Genomic DNA, 20,838 nt, shown 5'->3' on the forward strand with positions numbered 1-20,838 from the left:
TAGAATTAGAAAACTAACATTTATTGATAGATTTAAGGTGTAATACAGGTTTCCAAAAATGTGGCAGTGAGAATACCAGCATAAAAAAGAGAAACTTGTGCTAAAAACAACCTGAATTCATCATTGGCAATATTACATAACAATCAAGGCCCTCACATACTAACGATTTCCGCTTTGTCTATATTGCCAAGCTCCCATGCATCAAAAAAACACAAAACTAAAATTATCAAACTTGGGAAGCAATAAAGTACTCTGAATTTTAAGATCATAATATTAGGAAAATTTGGGAGATTTGCAAAATATATCCTAATCATCCATGTGTACAGTCTCATTTCTAGTCATTTTTGCAGTGATCATTAGTGAATAAAGAACAGATTTTACAAGTTTATATATAGCAGGGCATCTGGGTTCAACACAAAACTGTTACAAACTTTAGGCAAATACATGTTTCATAAGACACTGCTAACACTTAGAGGAATTAAATAAAATTCCAAATCTTGGAAAGCAAATAAAGACAAGACAACTAAGAAGCATTTTCCACCATTTACTCTTGTTATCAAAAATAGTTCAACTCTTCTTGCAAAACAAAAACAAAATAGTACATACTGGACACATACATCACATTTTTCTTCCTATGGCTTTAGCCCACCCCCACCCCACCAAGAGACAAAAAAAAAAAAAAAAAAAAAAAAAAAAGGCGCCCAACAACAGAAACAATTCTACCTGACCACATTCACAGAAAATGACACCAGGATACACTACAAAACAGAAGGAGGTGTCATCTGCTCTGTGTCCAAGGTTTCTTCTCCGTGTCTTGTACTAGGTGAGTAACCATCATTGAACATGCTGTGTGCCAAATCAAAACATAACTTCAACATATGTCAGATCTCATGAGAGACGGTGAACGTAGTAGAAATTGGAAATTTTCCAGCAGTATTTTTCTTTAAATAAGCACTGTCAAAGCAGCAATTCTTCTTTTAAATCATAAGGTCATTTCTTTACAACCTAGTCAGTCCTTGTTTTATTTGGGCTGTGCTCTTTCAAGCAACTGACTAGATTTCCCTTCAACAGAATGTTTGTGACTCACTTGTCTTCCCCATAAAAATTAAAGGGAAGACATGCATTTAAACTGAAAACAGTTTGTGCTTTACATGCAAAAGAGCATTCTAAAGAAAATCCTCCTAGCTTCAAATCTACCTAAATGCACAGGCTTCATAAAAACGCATTTTTATTTGGCCTCTATAAAGAAGCCTTCATAAAGAATAGCACCCCAAAAAAGAGAAAAGGAGCATATTCAAAAATAAAGTCTGTGAAACTATTAGAGGAAACAAACAAAAAAAAAAAAAATCAAAGAAGTGGCCAATAGCAATAAATATAATGCATAAATCTGGAGAGGTTTGGGGGCATTATTTCAAAATTATCTTAAATAAATCCCAATTTCTAAATAAAAATTTTTATAATTTTTTTAAAAAATTCTGTCGCATCCTACAGTCTAAATTCAATTACCTTCAGAATAAGACTGCTCTTCTCCACTTCATTTATTAATTAGAACATTGCTAAAAGTGAAGGACTTCAAATTCTTTTCCCTAGAAATGAGTCAGACATAACTATAAAAGTTATTACTCAAAGTCAGAAGAGTTTTATAGCATAAAAAGCTAAATATCTGCGGTCTTGACAGAATTTCAGTTTGTTCACTTTTTAAAATACAGATTTCAACATTCTAATGAGGGGCAAATTTTCTTTCATCATAATACTGCTGATTTAAGAACTGCTACATACACCAGTAGCCAATTTTCATGATCAGAAATGGTATTATGTCAGCACAAAGGTTGAGCTGGACACATCAGCTTTTCAACAGGAGAAGCATCAATGGCATCTGAAGGCAGCACTGAGTCTCCTGAACTAACGGCTACTTTTTCACAAAAAATTAGCACAATCTTTATGGACTGACTAGATACCACTTCCTTACATTTAATCATAAACTTTGATTATGCACAAAGCATGACCATAAACAATGAGGTTAATGTTATTTTCCTTGCCAAAGTTCATTTTGTATAAATCAGTTGCATCAGCATTTGTTCTCAAACTATGAGGTTCTGTAAGAACTAAGGACATATAGTTGTAGGGTTACTCCTCCATTATCTGCAAACTATTTCCCCGACACTAACACATATAACTTAGCAATGAAAACACTTGATACAAGTGATCTATATGCAGGAGCTCCGGCAAGTTAAACCAACAAAACCATAGCTGCCGTAAAACTGTAGCTATTTCCCTACCAGAGGTAGGTTTAAAGACCCACTGATTTAACAGTCGAATCTCATGTCTATAGCTTCATCCAAACTTTTATCATCGTGTGTACTGGCAGCTAAAAACGTTGTAACTGGGGACCCTGTGACATTAATTACACTGGTGCTGGTACTAGCATTGCGCACAGCAATGCTAGTCACGTTAATGCCCAAAGTGAGCCTGGTCTGCTCCAAAGCCTTTTCTGGCACAGCAAATGCCTCCAGCTTCTTCTCCCCATTGGCCATATAGGAGTTTTGGCAGCCACGACATATACAATCTAAGCAGGCTTTGCGGTTAGAGTAGCAAGGGCAGCGTTGGCCGCGGCATGTAAGAACACTTGGATTTTGAGTAGCACGCCCACATTTACACCCTTTCTTTTCCTGGGGTTTTTTATACACAGTCTTGGTAGGACTTCCTGGCATAAAATGGTGACTAGGAATCTTTTCCTTTACTGTTTTGTCTTTTTTAAGAATACCTGGCTTGGTTTTTGAGTGAGATTTCTTGGATCCGTGTTCATGACTCTTTTTCATGCTTTTAGTAGATAAAAGTACAGTTTTGCTGATTTTGGGTGTTGTGCCTCCATTGGGAACAGTTGCAATAGGTTGAAGAGAAATTTTGCTCTCCCGTTTCACCGTCACAGGGGCAGATGCCCCCAACGTTGGGCCTCGGATAATGGTAGAAATTGGAAGTGGCTGAACTTTCTCACTGTCACTTTCTGATCTGGATCGTTTTCTATTCAATTTTGCTACTTTCGGAGTTGCTGCTGTACATGATAACCCATGAAGTGCAGGACTGGTGGACATAAACACATTATGGCTAAGAGACTGGGAAGAAAGCTGCAGAAAAGGTCCATTGGATACAGTGGCTTCCAAGTTAGGTTGCAAATTAGGGCAACAAACCTCTGTATTTGAAACGGTTTCTAAGCTGCGGAGCACTTCCTCAACACTCAGTAAGAGAGAGTCACCAGGTTTTATATCTTCACTGAAACTGCAGATATCAATGCCTGTGGAGCATAAGTCAGTGGCTACTGTGTCACAGACAGGTGGCAAGCTATCAGACAGATCCTCAGTTTTTATGTCAACAGTGTTACATACATCAATTGTGTTTGAATGTTCTGGTGAAGGAATATTTATACCAAATCTATCTATTGAGAGCCCATTGTAAGTAGGCAAACCATTGATAACAGAACTGCCAATAGCAATGCTGAGGGTGCTTTCAGATATTGGAGATAAACTAGCTTGAGGATCAGTTGTGGGTTCTGAGGTTGAAGGTAAAGGGGAATGTGTTAAACACAAAGTAAAGGATGAATCTGAGGGTTTTTCTGTCTCCTCACAAAACAATGATCCATCATTAAGCAAAGCCAAAATATCAGAAGAACAGTCGACTGCTTCTATTATATCCCGTGCCAATGTAGTCTGTGTTATATATTCGCATAGTTTTTTGTAGCAGTTCACTAGGATGCTTAACTGCTTGTTTTCCTCAAATTGCTCATAGTCTTTGCACCAGCTACATGAAGGTTTCATCATCATTTTCTTGCCTTTACAAGGTTTGCAGACATAATGTTGGCAGGTGGAGTTGGTGGGTGCAATAGGATCTTGTAGCAAATGTCCTAAGAGGAAAAAAGGAGGAAAGCAAAGATTTTAGTAAAATAAATTTATGATTTCATATACTGAAGTTAAGATGAGATTTTAAGTAATCTGTGTAAAATTGAGATGGGTTAAACTCACCAGACCAGATAACAAAAAACATATCTTACAGGAAATGGAAAAATACTCAATAGTGCACTTCACTTCCATGCCATATTCCCCATTCTTTTATCTCAAACCAGAATCTTCCTTGATTCTGTGTTTCTCTCACAAACAGTACGTTCTGGTCCACTTTCTTATCCTCTTCTCCAAAGGCTATAAAGAGTTGAAGATCAGTCACCAAAATCACAAACTCGGCTTAAAACCCTTGGAAACTCAACCTAACACAGCACAGTAATGCTATATTGTACTGAGAAAATCATACTGTTTTTTATTAAACACTGGAAAAAAAGATATGAGCAAGAGACACTTAGTCCCTACTCTCCTTAAACATAGTTTAAGGATATTAATCAGTACAAAGGCATCTTCACCAAAAAAAGTAGAATTTCAAACCATTTTATTAGATACACACTTATCGTAATACTAAGAAGACTGAAATGTAATTATGATAAAAAAGAGCTATATTCATTTATCAAAAGAAAAAAGGGGGAGTAATACATTAAACTCAAATTCTCCTACAGAAAATCAATGCAATGACAAAAAAGAATTATATTTAAACACACAAAAGGAAAAAAAAGGGCATACTACCAGACTTAAATTCTTCTGACAAAATATACAATGACCCTAAGTCATAAACCCCAAGTATCCTAAGTACAGCAATATCATGTAAAAGTGAAAGTGGTCTCCCAAATTATAAATGACTTGTGTAGATTATGTACCAGGAAATTGAGAAAGCAACCAGAGCCAGTCTCTATTCCCAACCTCCTCCACAAAGAAGCAACTGTTCTTGGTTCCCAATTCAGGACAAATAGTTAGTAATAAACTCAAAGTAGCACCTGTTTCTCCTACAAAATTATGTAATTAAGACTCAGGCATGGGAAAGAAGATACTTCACACTACAGCCAAGTGAAATCAGCAAACCCTCCCTTAAAAGCAACTATAAACCTGAAAATTTTTGACAAAACGAGTCATTTCACAATGTTTCACATAAAAACATTTGAGAAGCATTTATATTTGAAAAACTGCTCAATTTCAGGTAACGATGGTGAGAATCTATGGTGTTCTAGTTTGGGCTGCCCAGTTCTCCCCTACCACCCAGCACCATCAGTGTTACCCTGTGAGGACCAGAGGCTGCTGTGATGGAGGGGGACTCACTCCATTTAGTGCAGAGGATGATACAGAGCTCCAGAAACATGATCGTTGAAGGTGACCTCTCAGAGGCTAGCCAGCTGGAGAAGGCAATAGCTCAGTTCTTACTAGACTAAGGTTGCATAAGCCCAGATTAAACAGAAAGGCCACAAACAAGATGACACTTTACCCCAAGCTGATCTATAAATTCAATGTAATCCTTATGAGAATCCTAAGTGGCTTTTTAAAGAAACTGATAGATTGATTCTAAAATTCTTATGGAATCAGAGGACCTAGTATAGCCAGGACAGTTTTTTAAAAGCAAAGTTGGAGGGCCTTACACTGTCAAATTTCAAAATCATTTTTAAAGCTATAGTGCTCAAAGCAATGTGGTAATGGCAAAAGGATAAGCATATACATCAGTGGAACAGAACAGAGGTCCATAAAGAAATTCTCACATTTATGTTCAGCTGATTTGTGTGACAAGAGTGCCCAGATAATTCAACAGGAAGAGTATTTTCCGCACATCATGTGGGACAATTTGATATCCAAATGCAAAAAAAAAAAAAAAACCCAACCTACTACTAATTAGATCCTTACCTCACAACATGCACAAATATTAACTCAAAATGGATCACAGACACCCAAATATAAGACCTAAACTCTAAAAGAAAAACACAGAAGAAAACCATGACTTTGGGTTGGGCAAAGTTTAGATGTGACATCAATGCACAATCTGTGAAAGGAAAAAAGTTGTAAAATCGATTTCACAAAATTAAAAATGCGTGCTTCATCATAAAACATCATTAAAATGAAAAGATAATCCACAGACTGAGAAAAAAATTTGTAAGTCATTTATCTGATAAAGGGCTTATAACATGACATACTAAAAACATTTCCTACAGATCAATAAAGACAATTTTAAAAGTGGGCAAGAGATTTGAATAAAGATTTCACCAAAAAAAAAATCAATGTCTAATATGCAAATGAAAATATGCTCAATATCAGAAGAAAAATAAAACCTTACCACTGCTCCACACCTATTAGAATGGATAAATTCAAAATGACAGTATACCAACAGTTGGGAAAGATGTGGAGAAACTGGAACCCTTCTGTGTTACTGGTGAGAATATAAAAAGCATAATAACGTTGGAAAACAGTTTGGTAGTTTCTTAAAAAGTCAAACATACATTTACCATACAAACCAGCAATTTTGCTCTTAGTAACCTCCTCAAAAAGAAATGAAAATATATGTCCATATGAATGTGAAATATGCATAGCTGCATTATTCACAATAGACGAAAACTGGAAACAATCCAAATGTCCAACTGGTGAGAAGATAAACAAAATGTAGTATATTCATACAATGGAATACTTTTTGGCAATTAAAAGAACTATTGGTACATGCTACAATATGATTAACTTCAAAAACATGCTAAGTGAAAGAAGCCAGATGCAAGAGAGGACATTATTGGATTATTTCATTTATATAAAATGTCTAGAAATACAGAAAAACAGAACTAGTGGTTGCCTACGGCTGGGACGAGGAGCAGGGACTAACTGTAAGTGGACATAATGGAAATTTTACCAGTGACGAAAATGTTCTAGTATCTTATCATAGTGATGGTTGCACAACTCTAAAATCTTAATTGAAAAAAAAAAAAAAAAGACAAAACACCAGTAATTATGAAATCTAACCTTCTACCTAATATAGGAATTATGAGCACCTTGACTTTATTTAAGGCAGGATGTAGGGGACATGAATATGTACAGAGATACATATGTATGCACTTAAAAGAATAAAGTGTAAGGTTAAAAAAAATACCTTATTGAAAAGGAGAGACTGAACAAAGTGAAAAGGGAAAGGACTATTCTGGGTTTAACTTGTTTTTAGCTTTTAACTTTCAAACCATGTAAATATTTTACATAATTATATAACAAACAAATTTTAAAGGAAGCCCCCAAAAATGAAAAGCAAGTAACTTTAATTGTGTATCAAGTATACACAATTCAGAAACTTACTTTATAACATAGAAAACTGACTAATACTAGCATCCTTGTTTTGTTTTTCAGTAATCACATTGGTAGTGTGGACAGTTACTATGAAAGTGTTGATGTCTATTGTGGGATAGATGTCCTTGAGAATCTGGGTGTGTGTGTGTGTGTGTGTGTGTGTGTGTTTGTTTTTTTTTTTTTTTTTTTTAAGTAAGAACAAAGAAGTTGTAAGAGAAAGTTAAGCAAAAAATCCTGTAGTCTTGAATTTCAATTGGATTTATCAGGATGAATTCATGTTTTCATGTTAAATATACATATTTCCTAGCACGACACACTGAAAAGGCCTGGAAGCAAGGGACTAAACCCAGTAGCAATGAACTCAAATAATGGTACTGAAAAACGATTTCCTGTTCAAAGAATCTCAAATAACTGATTCCAGATCTGTGACATAAATTAGGCAAGATGAGTTTTGATTACCTTGTTATATCGGAAAGCAAGGAAATAACCAAAGATCAGGACTGTGTTAAGGGGACTCAGGAGCAAACCTAAAGAGGCCCCTGCTCGACAAACATGAGAAAATCTGAGCATGTATAAATAAGTGCAATGGAATGAAGTATATCTGAAAAGTTCAAACCGACGGATGATGTAAGGGAGGGAAGGAAAAAGAAAAAAGGAAGGGAGGGAGGGAGGAAAATCCATTTCAGGATGCCAGTGAATCAGCGGATTAGTTTGAAAAGTGGAAAATATAGTTTGAAAAGTGGAAAATAAAAAGCAAGCATCAAGTGTTTATTTTGACTTAACTATATCTGAACTATACACCAAGTAACCCAATCACAGATGCAAAGTTTCTCTTTACAGGGATAATGGAGCTAATAAAACAAACAATGTAATTTAAATGTCATCATTTTATAATCCCTAATTATTTGCAAATTGTATAATCTAAGTGATAAGGACTGCCTTCATTCTGTCACTGACCTTTTTTCACCAGTCACTTCAACCAAAACTTCCCCTGAAATATACTGAGCAACTTAAAGAATTTACACATCTTTGTATTCCTCTATGAGGTTTTAGGAGAGTATGCCTAACACTGAGAACTGAAAACACATGAAAACTCTCACTTATTGATTCATGATTCTGCAACTATTAAGCTCTTAAGAATTTCCGTCACCTGGCCTCATCTACCTACTGGGACTGCCCCAACCATTCCCCAACACAAACATTTGAAACTTTAACCTACATCAGAGATGCCTATAGGCAAACTTGTTTTATGCACTCAGCTAACCATCTGAACCCGCAAAGGTTTCCCAGAGGATTCTCTTTACACTTCACAGCAAAGGCAACTCCAGTGACAGGAAAGAACAAAGTAAAAACTTTCTTAGAGCTAGTTAAGTGTCAGCCATGTATCTATGTCCCTAAGGAAACTCCTCCCTGCAAAATTAAGAAATGTTACATAACATTTTTAGAATTATAAAAATACATCTTATCCTAGAAAATAAAATGGATGGGCAATGTGAGTTAAGGGGAAAAGTGTTACTCATTGGCAAACTGTTCCATAAAAACTGGGCAGAAGGGGATCCCTGGGTGGCGCAGCGGTTTGGCGCCTGCCTTTGGCCCGGGGCACGATCCTGGAGACCCGGGATGGAATCCCACGTCGGGCTCCCTGCATGGAGCCTGCTTCTCCCTCTGCCTGTGTCTCTGCCTTTCTGTGTCTCTCTGTGTGACTATCATGAATAAATAAATAAAATCTTAAAAAAAAAAACAAAAACAAAAACCTAGGCAGAAGTTTAAATTTTACCTTAGATCATATTCCATAGAGTTTCACATTCAAGTACAAAAAATAAAATTGTTCAAAAAAAATCCCACACATCTTGGGGCACCAGGGTGGCTGAGTCGGTTGGGCGAACGGCTCTTTGATTTCTGTGGGAGTCATGCCTCAAAGGTTGTGGGATCAAGCCTGGCAAAGGGTTCCACACTAGGCATGGAACCTTCTTGGGATTCTCCTTCTCTCCCTGTCATCCCCCACCTCGGACACACGTGTACTCTTTTTCTCTCAAAAAAAAAAAAAAAACACAAAACCCCACATAGCTCAGACTTTAAAAATATATAGTTTGAGGGGCGCCTGGGTGGCTCAGTCAGTTGAGCATCTGCCTTCCGTTCAGGCAATGATGTCAGCGTCCTGAGATGGAGCCCCGTGTGAGGCTCTCTCTGTTCAGCGGAGAATTTGCTTCTTCCTCTCCTCTCCTTCTGTGCTCACTAATAAATAAATAAAATATTTAAAATATTAATTATTAATATTAAAAAATAAAATAAAAATAATAAAAATGTAGTTTGTAATAAAAAAAAAACTTTCTTACTGCATTGCCTTGAATCCTTAACCTGCAATGCATCACAGGAATTACAAAATTACTTCCCATACAAGTTGTCTTGTAACTAAATGAATTTAATACTGTGCTCCTTAAACAATATTAATTGATGTTATACTGATCCAAAAAGACTAAAGACTATTCATTCTTACTCCTCACCTTAAAAAGTTACTAACTTCTTGTCTATTCTCCCTCTTATTAACTTTTTCCATCCCTAATCAGCCAATTATAATCTGAGACTAAGCCTTAGTTTTAAATTACCACAATGACAACTCTGGGAATACATAACTGCTGGTAATTAATTAACTAAGATAATATCAGATTTTTTAATATTAAATTTGTGAAGCTTTTTTTTTTTAAAGATTTTATTTATTATTAATGAGAGAGAGAGGCAGAGACACACAGGCAGAGGGAGAAGCAGGCTCCATGCAGAGAGCCTGATGTGGGACTCGATCCCGGGTCTCTCCAGGATCAGGCCCTGGGCTGAAGGCGGCACTAAACCGCTGAGCCACCCGGGCTGCCCAAAACTTTTTATTATAATAAAATTTTCTTCAACTAGGGATGTGCTACATGTTGGCTAATTGAATCCAAATAAAAAATAAAATTTTCAAACAGACAAAATCTGAAAAGTTTAATTACCTTCCATATATATCACTCAGATTCAATAATTATCAAGATTATGGTATATTTGCTTCATCTACCTCTTATTAAGTATTTCGAACAAGACCCAGATATCATTAATTCACACCTCTCTCTCTCTCTATATATATATATATATACATCAGTATGTATCATTACAAAGTACATTTTCTCCTGTAACCCACAATTCCATTATCACATCTAAACCAACAATTTAAATAATTTTTAAACCATATCTAGCTTTAACTTATAAAGCATTAGAAAAGGACTTTAATTTGGCTATCAAGAACACATTTTATAAGTTATACTTCTCTGAATATAAAAATGCTCTTAAGCCATAAAACTTCCCCATTAGTAAGCAGACTTATATGATCACTCAAATCATTACAGTATTAGCATACCAAAGCTAGCACTTAGATTAGCTGCCACGCATTTTATCCTACCACTGTTAAGAATCACGGACTGCATCAAGATTTACAGAGCGGCCTAATAAATCTGAGAAAGACCCACAGCACCAAAATAAATAAGCAAACTAACTAGGTCTCAACTCAGCTTAGTCCTTCTCCAAGGAAAACGCACTTCTCCCTAGCATAAAAGCAAACAAGAATATCATTACTCTCTTAGCAAACTCTAAAATACATAACTGATCCCAATTTTTTAAAAAGCAACTGGCAATTCATTCACGTCAAAATACCATTAGTAAAAGTGGCCATACTATAAATTTTATATTGAGAAAGTAAATTAGGACTTACTGATGTCTGAAGCAAGATCTTTTTGCTTCTCCATTTTAACTGAGACAGCATTTCACTCTACTAATATTTTCACCAGATTACTGGGGGGAAATTAAGTGTTGAGAGCAGAGAGAGGGGACACAAGTAAAACTGATAATGACTCAAATGTTTAGCAAAATTTGTTAATGACCAAAAAATGATCCTGTGAACACTGGAACTGGCACTAATAATGATCATAAAGTAAAACCTACAATGCCAAATCTTTTTTTTTCTTTTTTTTTAGTTTTAATTTATTTATGATAGTCACAGAGAGAGAGAGAGAGGCAAAGACACAGGCAGAGGGAGAAGCAGGCTCCATGCAGGGAGCCCGACGACGTGGGATTCCATCCCGGGTCTCCAGGATCGCGCCCTGGGTCAAAGGCAGGCGCTAAACCGCTGTGCCACCCAGGAATCCCCTACAATTGCCAAATCTCCAAGAGGTTAAAAAGTAACAAATTAGACATGAACAACAACAAAGGAACGGAAGAATCATTAATCATTTTAGAGTTTATATGGAAAAAAATGATCCCAATGAAAGTAATTTCAGTAAAATGAAAGCAACTTTAAAAATGCAAAATGATTTAAGAAATTAAACCATCTCAATGGCTTAATTTTGGAATTTGACAAAAATGGATCTTATAATTCTAAGAAAAATGGCATATGCACAAAAGGAGCATTTATCAGAACCAAACATTCTGTATTTATCACCATCCCTTCTCTAGAATTCCCACTCCTGGAAATGCTAATATTATAGCAACAAGGACTAATCAATAACCTCAAATAATGCAAGTAACCTTACATAAATCTTACTTATATCTGAGATGACAGTTGAGGATCAGGAAAAATCAGCCAAGACTCACATGAACAACATCCCAAAATACTACTAACAGAAAGTAAAAAATGCACAAAGGTAGGCCATGGTTAATGATTAAAACCATCATGCTGTTTCTCCAAGAAGCATTCTTATTAAACACTCAAGGAATCCACAAGGAGACACAAATTTTACCAGACTTAGTTATAATACATACACAGATATATGGAAAAATACCTAGAAAGAGGGCGAAACATCAACCTTTATAATAATCTCTCAGAATCCATCAGATGTGATGTGGTATCCTACAAAAGACAGGAAGCAGTTTTCTGCTTTTGCTAATAATGCCAGCAACACAAAACAAAGCAGATATCATAAAAGACACATTCTTATATGCTAATTCATTAAATGTTTCCACAACAAACTAAATTTGCTTCCCAACAAATAGATCCATATCAAAACTAATTAGAAAATAAAAAGCTATCAGAAATTCATTACTGAAGTTCTAAGGCAAAGGGAGGAAAAGAATAAATGGCAACACTTTAACTTGCTAAAATGGAATTATATTCCATGATGATTTCTAAAAATCATTACTAAAGTAAAGAAACTTAAGAAACTGGTTATCTTAAAATACTCCAAAAAAAGTAGAGTTCTTAAGTAACAAGTTTTCTAGGTTCACCTATGTTACTAACCGTAAATAAAGCCCTTTCCTCAAGCAATCACTTTTGAATGTGGTAACGTACTTTTCATCAGCTATTCCTTTCCAAATGGCCCAGATAACTTCACTGACCACCTTAAGTATGTCTACAGTCATATATACAGAAAGAAATATTGACAAAGAGGGGGAGGGAAGCTTTATTAAAAGTAGTAAGAATTCTGTTGCCAGCCAAATCACATTGCTCTAAAGCTCTTGGATCCATGACAGGATGGTAACTTATAGCAATGACAAAACGTTTGACTGAATGACGACAGGTGACACACTTCATCTTGGAAAGCCACTCTCAAATGTTGCAGACAGAAAATCAAATATTTTGTTTAGGAATGCAGTCTTGGATTCTGCGAGGCACAACTTTCCTGAACTATGAGGGCAAGACTTCTGTATAAAGACTCAGTCTAACCATATTTTTTTCAAACATACTTTATAGGTTTCCATTCTCTACAGCATGACCCAAAAAAGAAAAAAAAAAAATGTGGCCATATTTTAAATAGTCTCAAGAAAAACAATCAATGAAAACAAAGTCTGACCTTGAATGGGGGGTCAACTTTTAATTTACAAAAGGCAATAAAAACAAGACAGCAGAAATTAACAATGAATGATGGGGTGGGGGATAGAGAGAAGGAAGCTAATTAAATGCCAAGATTGTTCAACATGAAAGAAGGTATTCATTCCTCTTTTTGTTCTATCCAAAAGTATATCCTAATGATGAACTTTTTTATGTTTGGCACTATAAAATTAAATTTCTTTTTATCATATTATTACATGATTCTATCTTTCAACCTGGGTATTTCTCAGAAACATGAAAAATGGGCAGATGCTAATCCTTTTAAGTTTAGCAAATCTGCTATAAATCAAAAGAAATTTTAAAGTTCATCCGTTTTGCAAGTCATGTTCCCCAGCACTCAAACTCTTGAGAGCCTGGTCTCCTGTAAATTTACCTGGGGCACTCAGGACTATCACTAGCAGATAAAGGAAGGAATGGAGGAAGAACAAGTTAGGCTGAGATGCAATCATAACAAAGGCCTCAGATGATCCCACTCCAATTTGTTAATGAAGCTGTGAACTAGGATGGCGCTTCAGGGATGTCCTATGTTGGGGCAAGGGATCCAGGTCTTTAATGGACTAGTCTTTAGACACAGGCTACTCCCGAAAAGGAGTTGTGAATGGGCTTGGCTTGGCTCCCTTCAAGCCAAGGGCAATTCCCAAGGAGGTCTGATAGCCCCAGCAACACTCCCAGGAATTAAGAGAATGAAGTCCTTAAATCCTGAAGTGGAGATTTGGGTAATGCAGACATGGCATCCACGATAATTGGTTATTTCTGTAACTGTCCAAATCTCATCAATTTTGAGTAAAAAAATGTAATAAATAATAATGATGTTCCATTAAGAGTGACTTGGCCCTCCATTTCTTAAAGCTATAAAGTGACTAAATATCTAAGGTTCTTTCCAGCTCTAAAATTTGATGACTCTAAGATTTTACGGCAAGATTTATACAGAGTGCATCAAAAGTTTTACAGCTAGAGATCATTTATTGTTGGGGTGATAGGTATTATTAGAGTTCTGTTTTGCATATTGAAATTTTCTATGTTACTAAATAAAATCCAACAAATCCTTTCGTGTTTCCACTTCCCCTCGTATTTTCCTGTTTTCAAATTACCAGAGGCTTTACATATTTAAATATTCTCTCTTCCCCCACCTCCCATCCCCCCCAACACACACACAATTTATATACCCTTTTCTTCTTTCCTCCAAGATAAACCTTCCCTCCTCTACTGCCTCTGGCTCCAACAACCCTCCCTTCTTCAGTTACCCACCTGACTACATTCATACCCTCTCATTTCTACCTTCAATGCTTCCTTCGCTACAGCAATTTCCTCCCAGTTATTCATATACTAAAGTATTTCCCTAGATTCAGTCTTCTAACAGAAGGTAAAAATTGCTAATCCCAAACCAATGGGCATTCTAGTTGATCATTCTTCCTTAAAAAGTTCCTCCCTTGTGCCCTAACACAGTCTCCTACACTTCTTTTATATCCTCTTTTTCTGTCCTCTCCTTAATTTCAGTATTCCCCAATGTTTCTGTATTAAGGTCTATCCTTCTTCTTACTCCATCCTAGTATTCCATAGTAATCTTAGCTCACAAACCCCTTCAAGAATCTGATTATACACATATGCAAAGACACAAGCTGTTGCATAGAATCTCATGGGGATCACGAACCTTTTTGAAAAAGAGATGACACCCCAAGTTAAAAACTGCTCCACACATTCCTTCCAGTGTGATCTGTGCATAAAGCTGGTTCAATTACCATTTATAAACTGGTGACTTCTGAATCTTTACCTCCAGCTCAAAACTTCTCTGCTGAGCCCAGACCCACATATCTAACTGCCTATTAGGAATCTCATGCCTCCCAATCACCCACAGACAACTCAAACTTAACATGAGCAAATATTAACATACTTTCCCTAAACCCCTACCCTAAAAACCTGGTCCTCCTCCTGTCTCCCTTATTCTCTTGAACGCTGACAACATTATTCACCCAGAAATCAAACCAGATAAGCTTGATAACGATCTAGGCTCTTCACAAGTATTCCAAATCCAGTCTCCAGGGTCTCACTGCATATAGCCTCTAAGTCTTCCAAGTATACCCTTCAAGTTTTATTCCTATGACTACTGCCTTACTTGACTCATCATTTCTCACCCTGAATACTGCAACTTATCTTCCTACCTCGACTTCACCTGCTCCAATCAGTCCACCGTCCAAGTAATCTTTCTAAAACACAACTCTGATGTCTTTCTTCTTTTCAAAACCCATCATAAAGCCATAAAAACTGCCCCCCCCCAAAAAAAAAACAAAAAACACATCTTCAAGCAGCCTTTAAATCCAAAGTCTTTGGAATGACACATAAGACCTTTCAGAATCTGCCCCTAATCCAAAATTCATACCATTAAGCTTTCTCCATACTACATTCCATTCCATAAAACTCCACCTACCACTGGCCATTCCAAAACATGCAACACTTACTCATTTCTCTGTGATTGGTCTTCCTTAGAATGTCCTCCTCCCTTCCTTGAAGAATATTCTTTAATTCTTCCTTGAAGAACCCTGAGAATCAACTCAAATAGGACCTCCCAGAGGAAGCCTTCCTTAATTCCTACGCTGCAGTTAGTTCAAAAAGCACTTAGCACATTCTCCTGTTATAGCACTTACCATATTATACTGTCACCATTCAGAGTCTCACTTACTCAAGGCCAGAAACTTGTTTATCTATTTTTAAAGAGTGTCGGCAAGTAAGCAAGTATCTAATAAATGTACAATGAATGAATCATAAAAAGCACATTAAAGTTCAGAGTGACCTTAGAAATCACCTTGTTCCATTTTAACCAAGACTGACTTTCCTAAGATTACATAGCTTGTTAATGGCAATAAGGAATAGAAGCAGAATCTACGGTATTCCCAACCTAGAGTTCCTTCTACTTATCCAGCACCATCCCTAATCTGCTATTAAATCCACAGCATCCACAGAGACCATTTTATTTTAGGATTTTTATTTATTTATTCATGAGAGACAGAGAAAGAGGTAGAGACATAGGCCTAGTCATGATGCAGGACTCAATCCCAGGACCCTAGGATCATGCCCTGAGCCAGAGACAGACGCTCAATCACTGAGCCGCCCAAAGCCCCACAGTGACAATTTTAATTTCCTTCTTTATCAAAAGAATTTTAATTTTAATTTCCTTTATCAAAAAGAATGATCACTGAAGTTGGGCCACAGCAGAATCAATAATTAACCATAAAATGTTCAACCTTTTGGGAGAAAGAAGAAACATGAATGGGTACTGGCAATAATGAACAGTGAGAGAAGGGAGCCAGGAAAAGTCAAAGGAAAGGATGGATGCTCAACAATAGTTTGGTGAGGATCAGGAAATCCTTACCGCACAGAAACTGGACCTGCAAGAGCCCCCGTTGGATTCTCTATACACCAACTTCAATTTCTAATGTTAATCTTAAATGTTCCTAGTGAACACCACATATGCTATACAAAGCACTGTAGTATCTTCTCTGTAAAGAGATTCCAACAGAAAAGCTCAGCCTACATACCAGTCTAAGAATGTACAGCATTAGAAACTTTAAGATTCTGTCTATATATTAAATGTGTGAATACATATAATGTAGATGTACAAAATAAGTAAAACGTATATATTAAATTCCTATGAGGAGGATGAGATAATTCAGCCCAGATTCAGTCTCCAAACGCAAAATCAAGGCACACATAGAGTGGGAGAACATACTACTACGGGTGTCAAAAGTCTGACATAGGGCATTAACAATAATCCTTCTGTATTCAACCCACTGATCTAAATATCTTAAATATCTCCATTCTCCACCTTTTCCAAATGAAAAGTTAATTTTTTAGGCTACCTTCACTTAAAACATTTCTCTTTCCTCAATCATTTAAGCATATAATTTCTAAGGCCCAGCTATATTCCAAGCACTGTGCTAGGGCCTGCCACTCCCATTCAAAAAAATGATTCTCAGACCTTTTTTACATCTTTGAAATACAGCACCAAAATTATACCCTGAAATTTAAGATGTAAAATGTTTTCAAACAATAGCGAGTAAGACATCTCCTAGGTATACATACAACAAAATAATTCTCTGAATTCAGTTAACAAAAATGACACCACCACAAAAAGATCATATTTATTAACTTAGCAAATGAGCACAAGTGAATTAACTGTTTGGGATAACTACAACTGTTCTTCATAAAGCCTGTTTGTAGTCTTGCAAAAAAAAAAACCTGTGCCAAATTTAGTTTTTGCAGACATATGTTGAAGTCTAAACCTCCTAAAAATCTTTCCATTAGGTAAAATTCATAAGCATGAGTGCTACTATAAAGAATAATGAGCTCAAGTCAAAGAGAAATGAATTTGAGATCAGAGAACAAATCTCCTAAGAAGACAGGACCATTTTCCTCTTAGTAGGGATTCCTAATCCAGGTCTTTAAATTTTTGATTGAACATTGCTTAAATATGTTCCCTTAAGCTTCCACACATTTATTTTAGTAGTAAACCAAAAAGCAAATACATGCCTCAAAATATCAAGAGGTTCAAATGACAAACTAAGGTTTCAAAGAAATGATTAGTTCTCTCGGTATTTAAATACCATGTCTAGACCATCATTAGCTCCCTAGTATGACAGAAAAATAGGCATTTTAATTAAAAATTAGGAAAGAAATATGACAGATATGCCCTAAGTCACTAAAAATGATGATACAGGGTGGAGTATCTTGGCCACTTGACCAAATAATCATTATAAAATTCATTATATCAATTACATCACTTTAAGTAGCTAAGTACTACCACAATGATACCAGTGACAGCTAAACACGCATGCCAGGGAAATGGTGGAGTGAAAAAACACAAAATCTATGTTTCCAGTTTGGATAAAGGAATACAACTAGTTTGCTGTGAAATGAAAATTAACAGTTAAACACTGCAATTTTCAAAGTATGAATGTTACCCAAGCCAAGCTGTTTACCAAACATCTGAGTGGTTAAACTTCAGTTTCTTTAACTTTTATGTCTTTGGTTAACCTAAAACTATGAAAAACACTTCCCGATGCTCTTGGTGATGTCATAGTTTATACAAGGTAAAGCTTCACCAGTCAACAACTATCACAAACTAAAAAAAAAACAAACACACCATAGATTATTACATGGATGATGTATAACCACTCAGAACCACAACACAGTCATAAACTCAAGTCATACCTCATTTCATATTCTAGTAAGAATTAAAAGAGAAGATCAGACGTCATTTATCTTAATAATTACTTAGGGGAGACTTTTATAGTGTCTTGTGGTTACAGAGCACTTTTGTAATATTCCATTATTTCCATATGTTAGCAAAGCAATACTGGACTCTTATTAAATTATTACCAATAAGATAATACAAGCTGGTCAGTTAGTCACAATTAAGTTGAACCAAACATTAATCAAATTAATCAATATAAATTCAGTTCCAAATTTCCCAAGCTAGTGTTCCATTGAACCAGAAGGCATAAACAGGTTTGTCTTCATATTCTCTTGGAGAGTCATCCCAAAATACATTAATGTCTTAAAACTGAATATTGTCAAGAAATTTAAGGCATTGCTTACGTTTATAAGCACACGTTCTTTTCTTTTTTTTTTTTTTAATTTTTATTTATTTATGATAGTCACACAGAATGAGAGAGAGAGGCAGAGACACAGGCAGAGGGAGAAGCAGGCTCCATGCACCGGGAGCCCGACGTGGGATTCGATCCCGGGTCTCCAGGTTCGCGCCCTGGGCCAAAGGCAGGCGCTAAACCGCTGCGCCACCCAGGGATCCCCATGTTCTTTTCTTAAAGCGCACCTATTAACCTGACACGAGGAGAATTCCAAGACAGCCCTACTGTCATCCCAGGGTTGATATTAAATTACCTATGTGGCATACTCCAGAATTTCTGGAGAAACTGCCTAGGAATGTACATTTTTAAAAAACCTTCTCAAGTAATTCTGATGCACAAACAGAATTAGGAACTTTCACCTTTTTTGCCTTGATGCCATCTTTCACAGTAACAAAAACTCCTGGTTATTTTTTTCTTTTTTTTTTTTTAATTTTTTTTTATTTATGATAGTCACAGAGAGAGAGAGAGAGAGAGAGAGAGAGGCAGAGACACAGGCAGAGGGATAAGCAGGCTCCATGCACCGGGAGCCCGACGTGGGATTCGATCCCGGGTCTCCAGGATCGCGCCCTGGGCCAAAGGCAGGCGCCAAACCGCTGCGCCACCCAGGGATCCCCTGGTTATTTTTTTCTAATCATTTAAGTGGGAAATGTTACAAAATAATTTTAAGAAAAATTTAATCAGCATTTTATTAAAGATTTTACTATAAAATTCATTTTAATAAAACCTACAATTTCTGACTTCTAACTAACAAGAACTAAATCTTATCTTATTTAAATTATGTTTAAAAATGCATTTTGGGGGACACCTGGGTAGCTCAGCAGTTGAGTGTCTACCTTTGGCTCAGGGCGTGATCCCGGGATCCGGGACTTCAGATTGGTACTTGCTAAACACTTCAAATGACACATTGCAAGAGTAAGTAATCTTTGTTCTCTAAAAATAAAAGGCCATAATTCATATTACTACATTTTCTCTTTTTAACATTGCTTTTTGAAGAATTACCAACACCTTGTTTATATTATATGCAGGATATGAGAACACAGACAATTCAGAATTAACAGAAATCATGAACCAAATATTTAGAATCATTAATATCTTTATGCTCCTCCTTACCTAGGATTTCAAAACCAACTTAATTTTCTTAATGTTTCTCGGCCCTAACCAATGGCCCGCCAAATGGACATAGGAAGAATTAAAAGAACTGAGAAAAATATGACTAAGAGTTAACAGAATAATAGGACTAAGAAATAAGACAATTTAAAATCCTCACAGCAGATAATTCCACAGAATCATTAACTTGTTATGGTACCACTGTTTGGTCTAATACTCATCTGACATCTCCTCAAACTGCCTTGTTTTAAAGGAATAAAAATAGTTAAAATACTTTTTCTTTTGAGCACTTGGGTAGCTCAATTACTGAGCGTCTGCCTTTGGCTCAGGGTGTGATCCCGGGGTCCTAGGATGGAGTCCCTCATAGGGCTCCCCACAGGGAGCCACTTCTCCCTCTGCCTATGTCTCTGCCTTTCTCTGTGTCTCTCATGAATAAATAAAATCTTTAGAAAAAAACACTTTTTCTCTCTTAAGTATCACCTTTTAATATATGAACATTGTGGAACATGTTGAACTCAATTCACTAACAGAGCTGAGGAAACTTCTATACAAATATAGTGAGCTCCAGTGATTTGTTCACAACCCCATTCATCTCAAGGTTTTAAAATCAAAACTTGAGATGAAAACACTGAAGGCACCTTTCAAAGTTACCACAGCTTTCTAAACAAATCTATATTCTTTTATTATTATAGCTGTTCAGTAGAACTTTAATGCAATCATGGGAAATGTTTTATATCTGCAAAATCCGATAAGGTAACCATCACCCAGTGTAGCTACTGAGCACTTCAGGTTAGTAGTAAAGAACTGCATCAACTATATTTAAAATTTACATGTCACAGTAGTGGCTGCTCTATGTGACAACAGAGTTAGAATATAACCTCTTTCCAGACGAAATAAATAGATGTGACTCTTCTACCTGAAATAACTAGAAAACCAGACATAACAATGGTTTTCAGATACTGGGCAACAGACAGCATAGAACAGTTATCAGTGAGAGAGGGAACAAACAAGCTCAGCAGCCCCAGCTTACTGCCTGGAAAATTTTCAGGCCACAAAGCAAGGATGA

The 20,838-nt window shown here is 36.3% G+C and overlaps 1 protein-coding gene across 1 annotated transcript in view; it reads right to left on the reverse strand.

Moving 5' to 3' along the window:
- MSL2 (MSL complex subunit 2) overlaps positions 1-20,838 on the reverse strand; it is a 33,871-nt gene continuing 13,033 nt past the window's right edge. The window contains exon 2 of the mRNA XM_055321553.1: positions 1-3,898. Coding sequence (XP_055177528.1) covers positions 2,307-3,898 — 1,592 coding nt within the window. The 3' untranslated portion in view covers positions 1-2,306. The remainder of the gene's footprint in view (positions 3,899-20,838) is intronic.

The sequence above is a fragment of the Nyctereutes procyonoides genome, unplaced genomic scaffold (assembly GCF_905146905.1).
Source record: "Nyctereutes procyonoides isolate TBG_1078 unplaced genomic scaffold, NYPRO_anot_genome, whole genome shotgun sequence".
Classification (NCBI taxonomy): domain Eukaryota; kingdom Metazoa; phylum Chordata; class Mammalia; order Carnivora; family Canidae; genus Nyctereutes; species Nyctereutes procyonoides.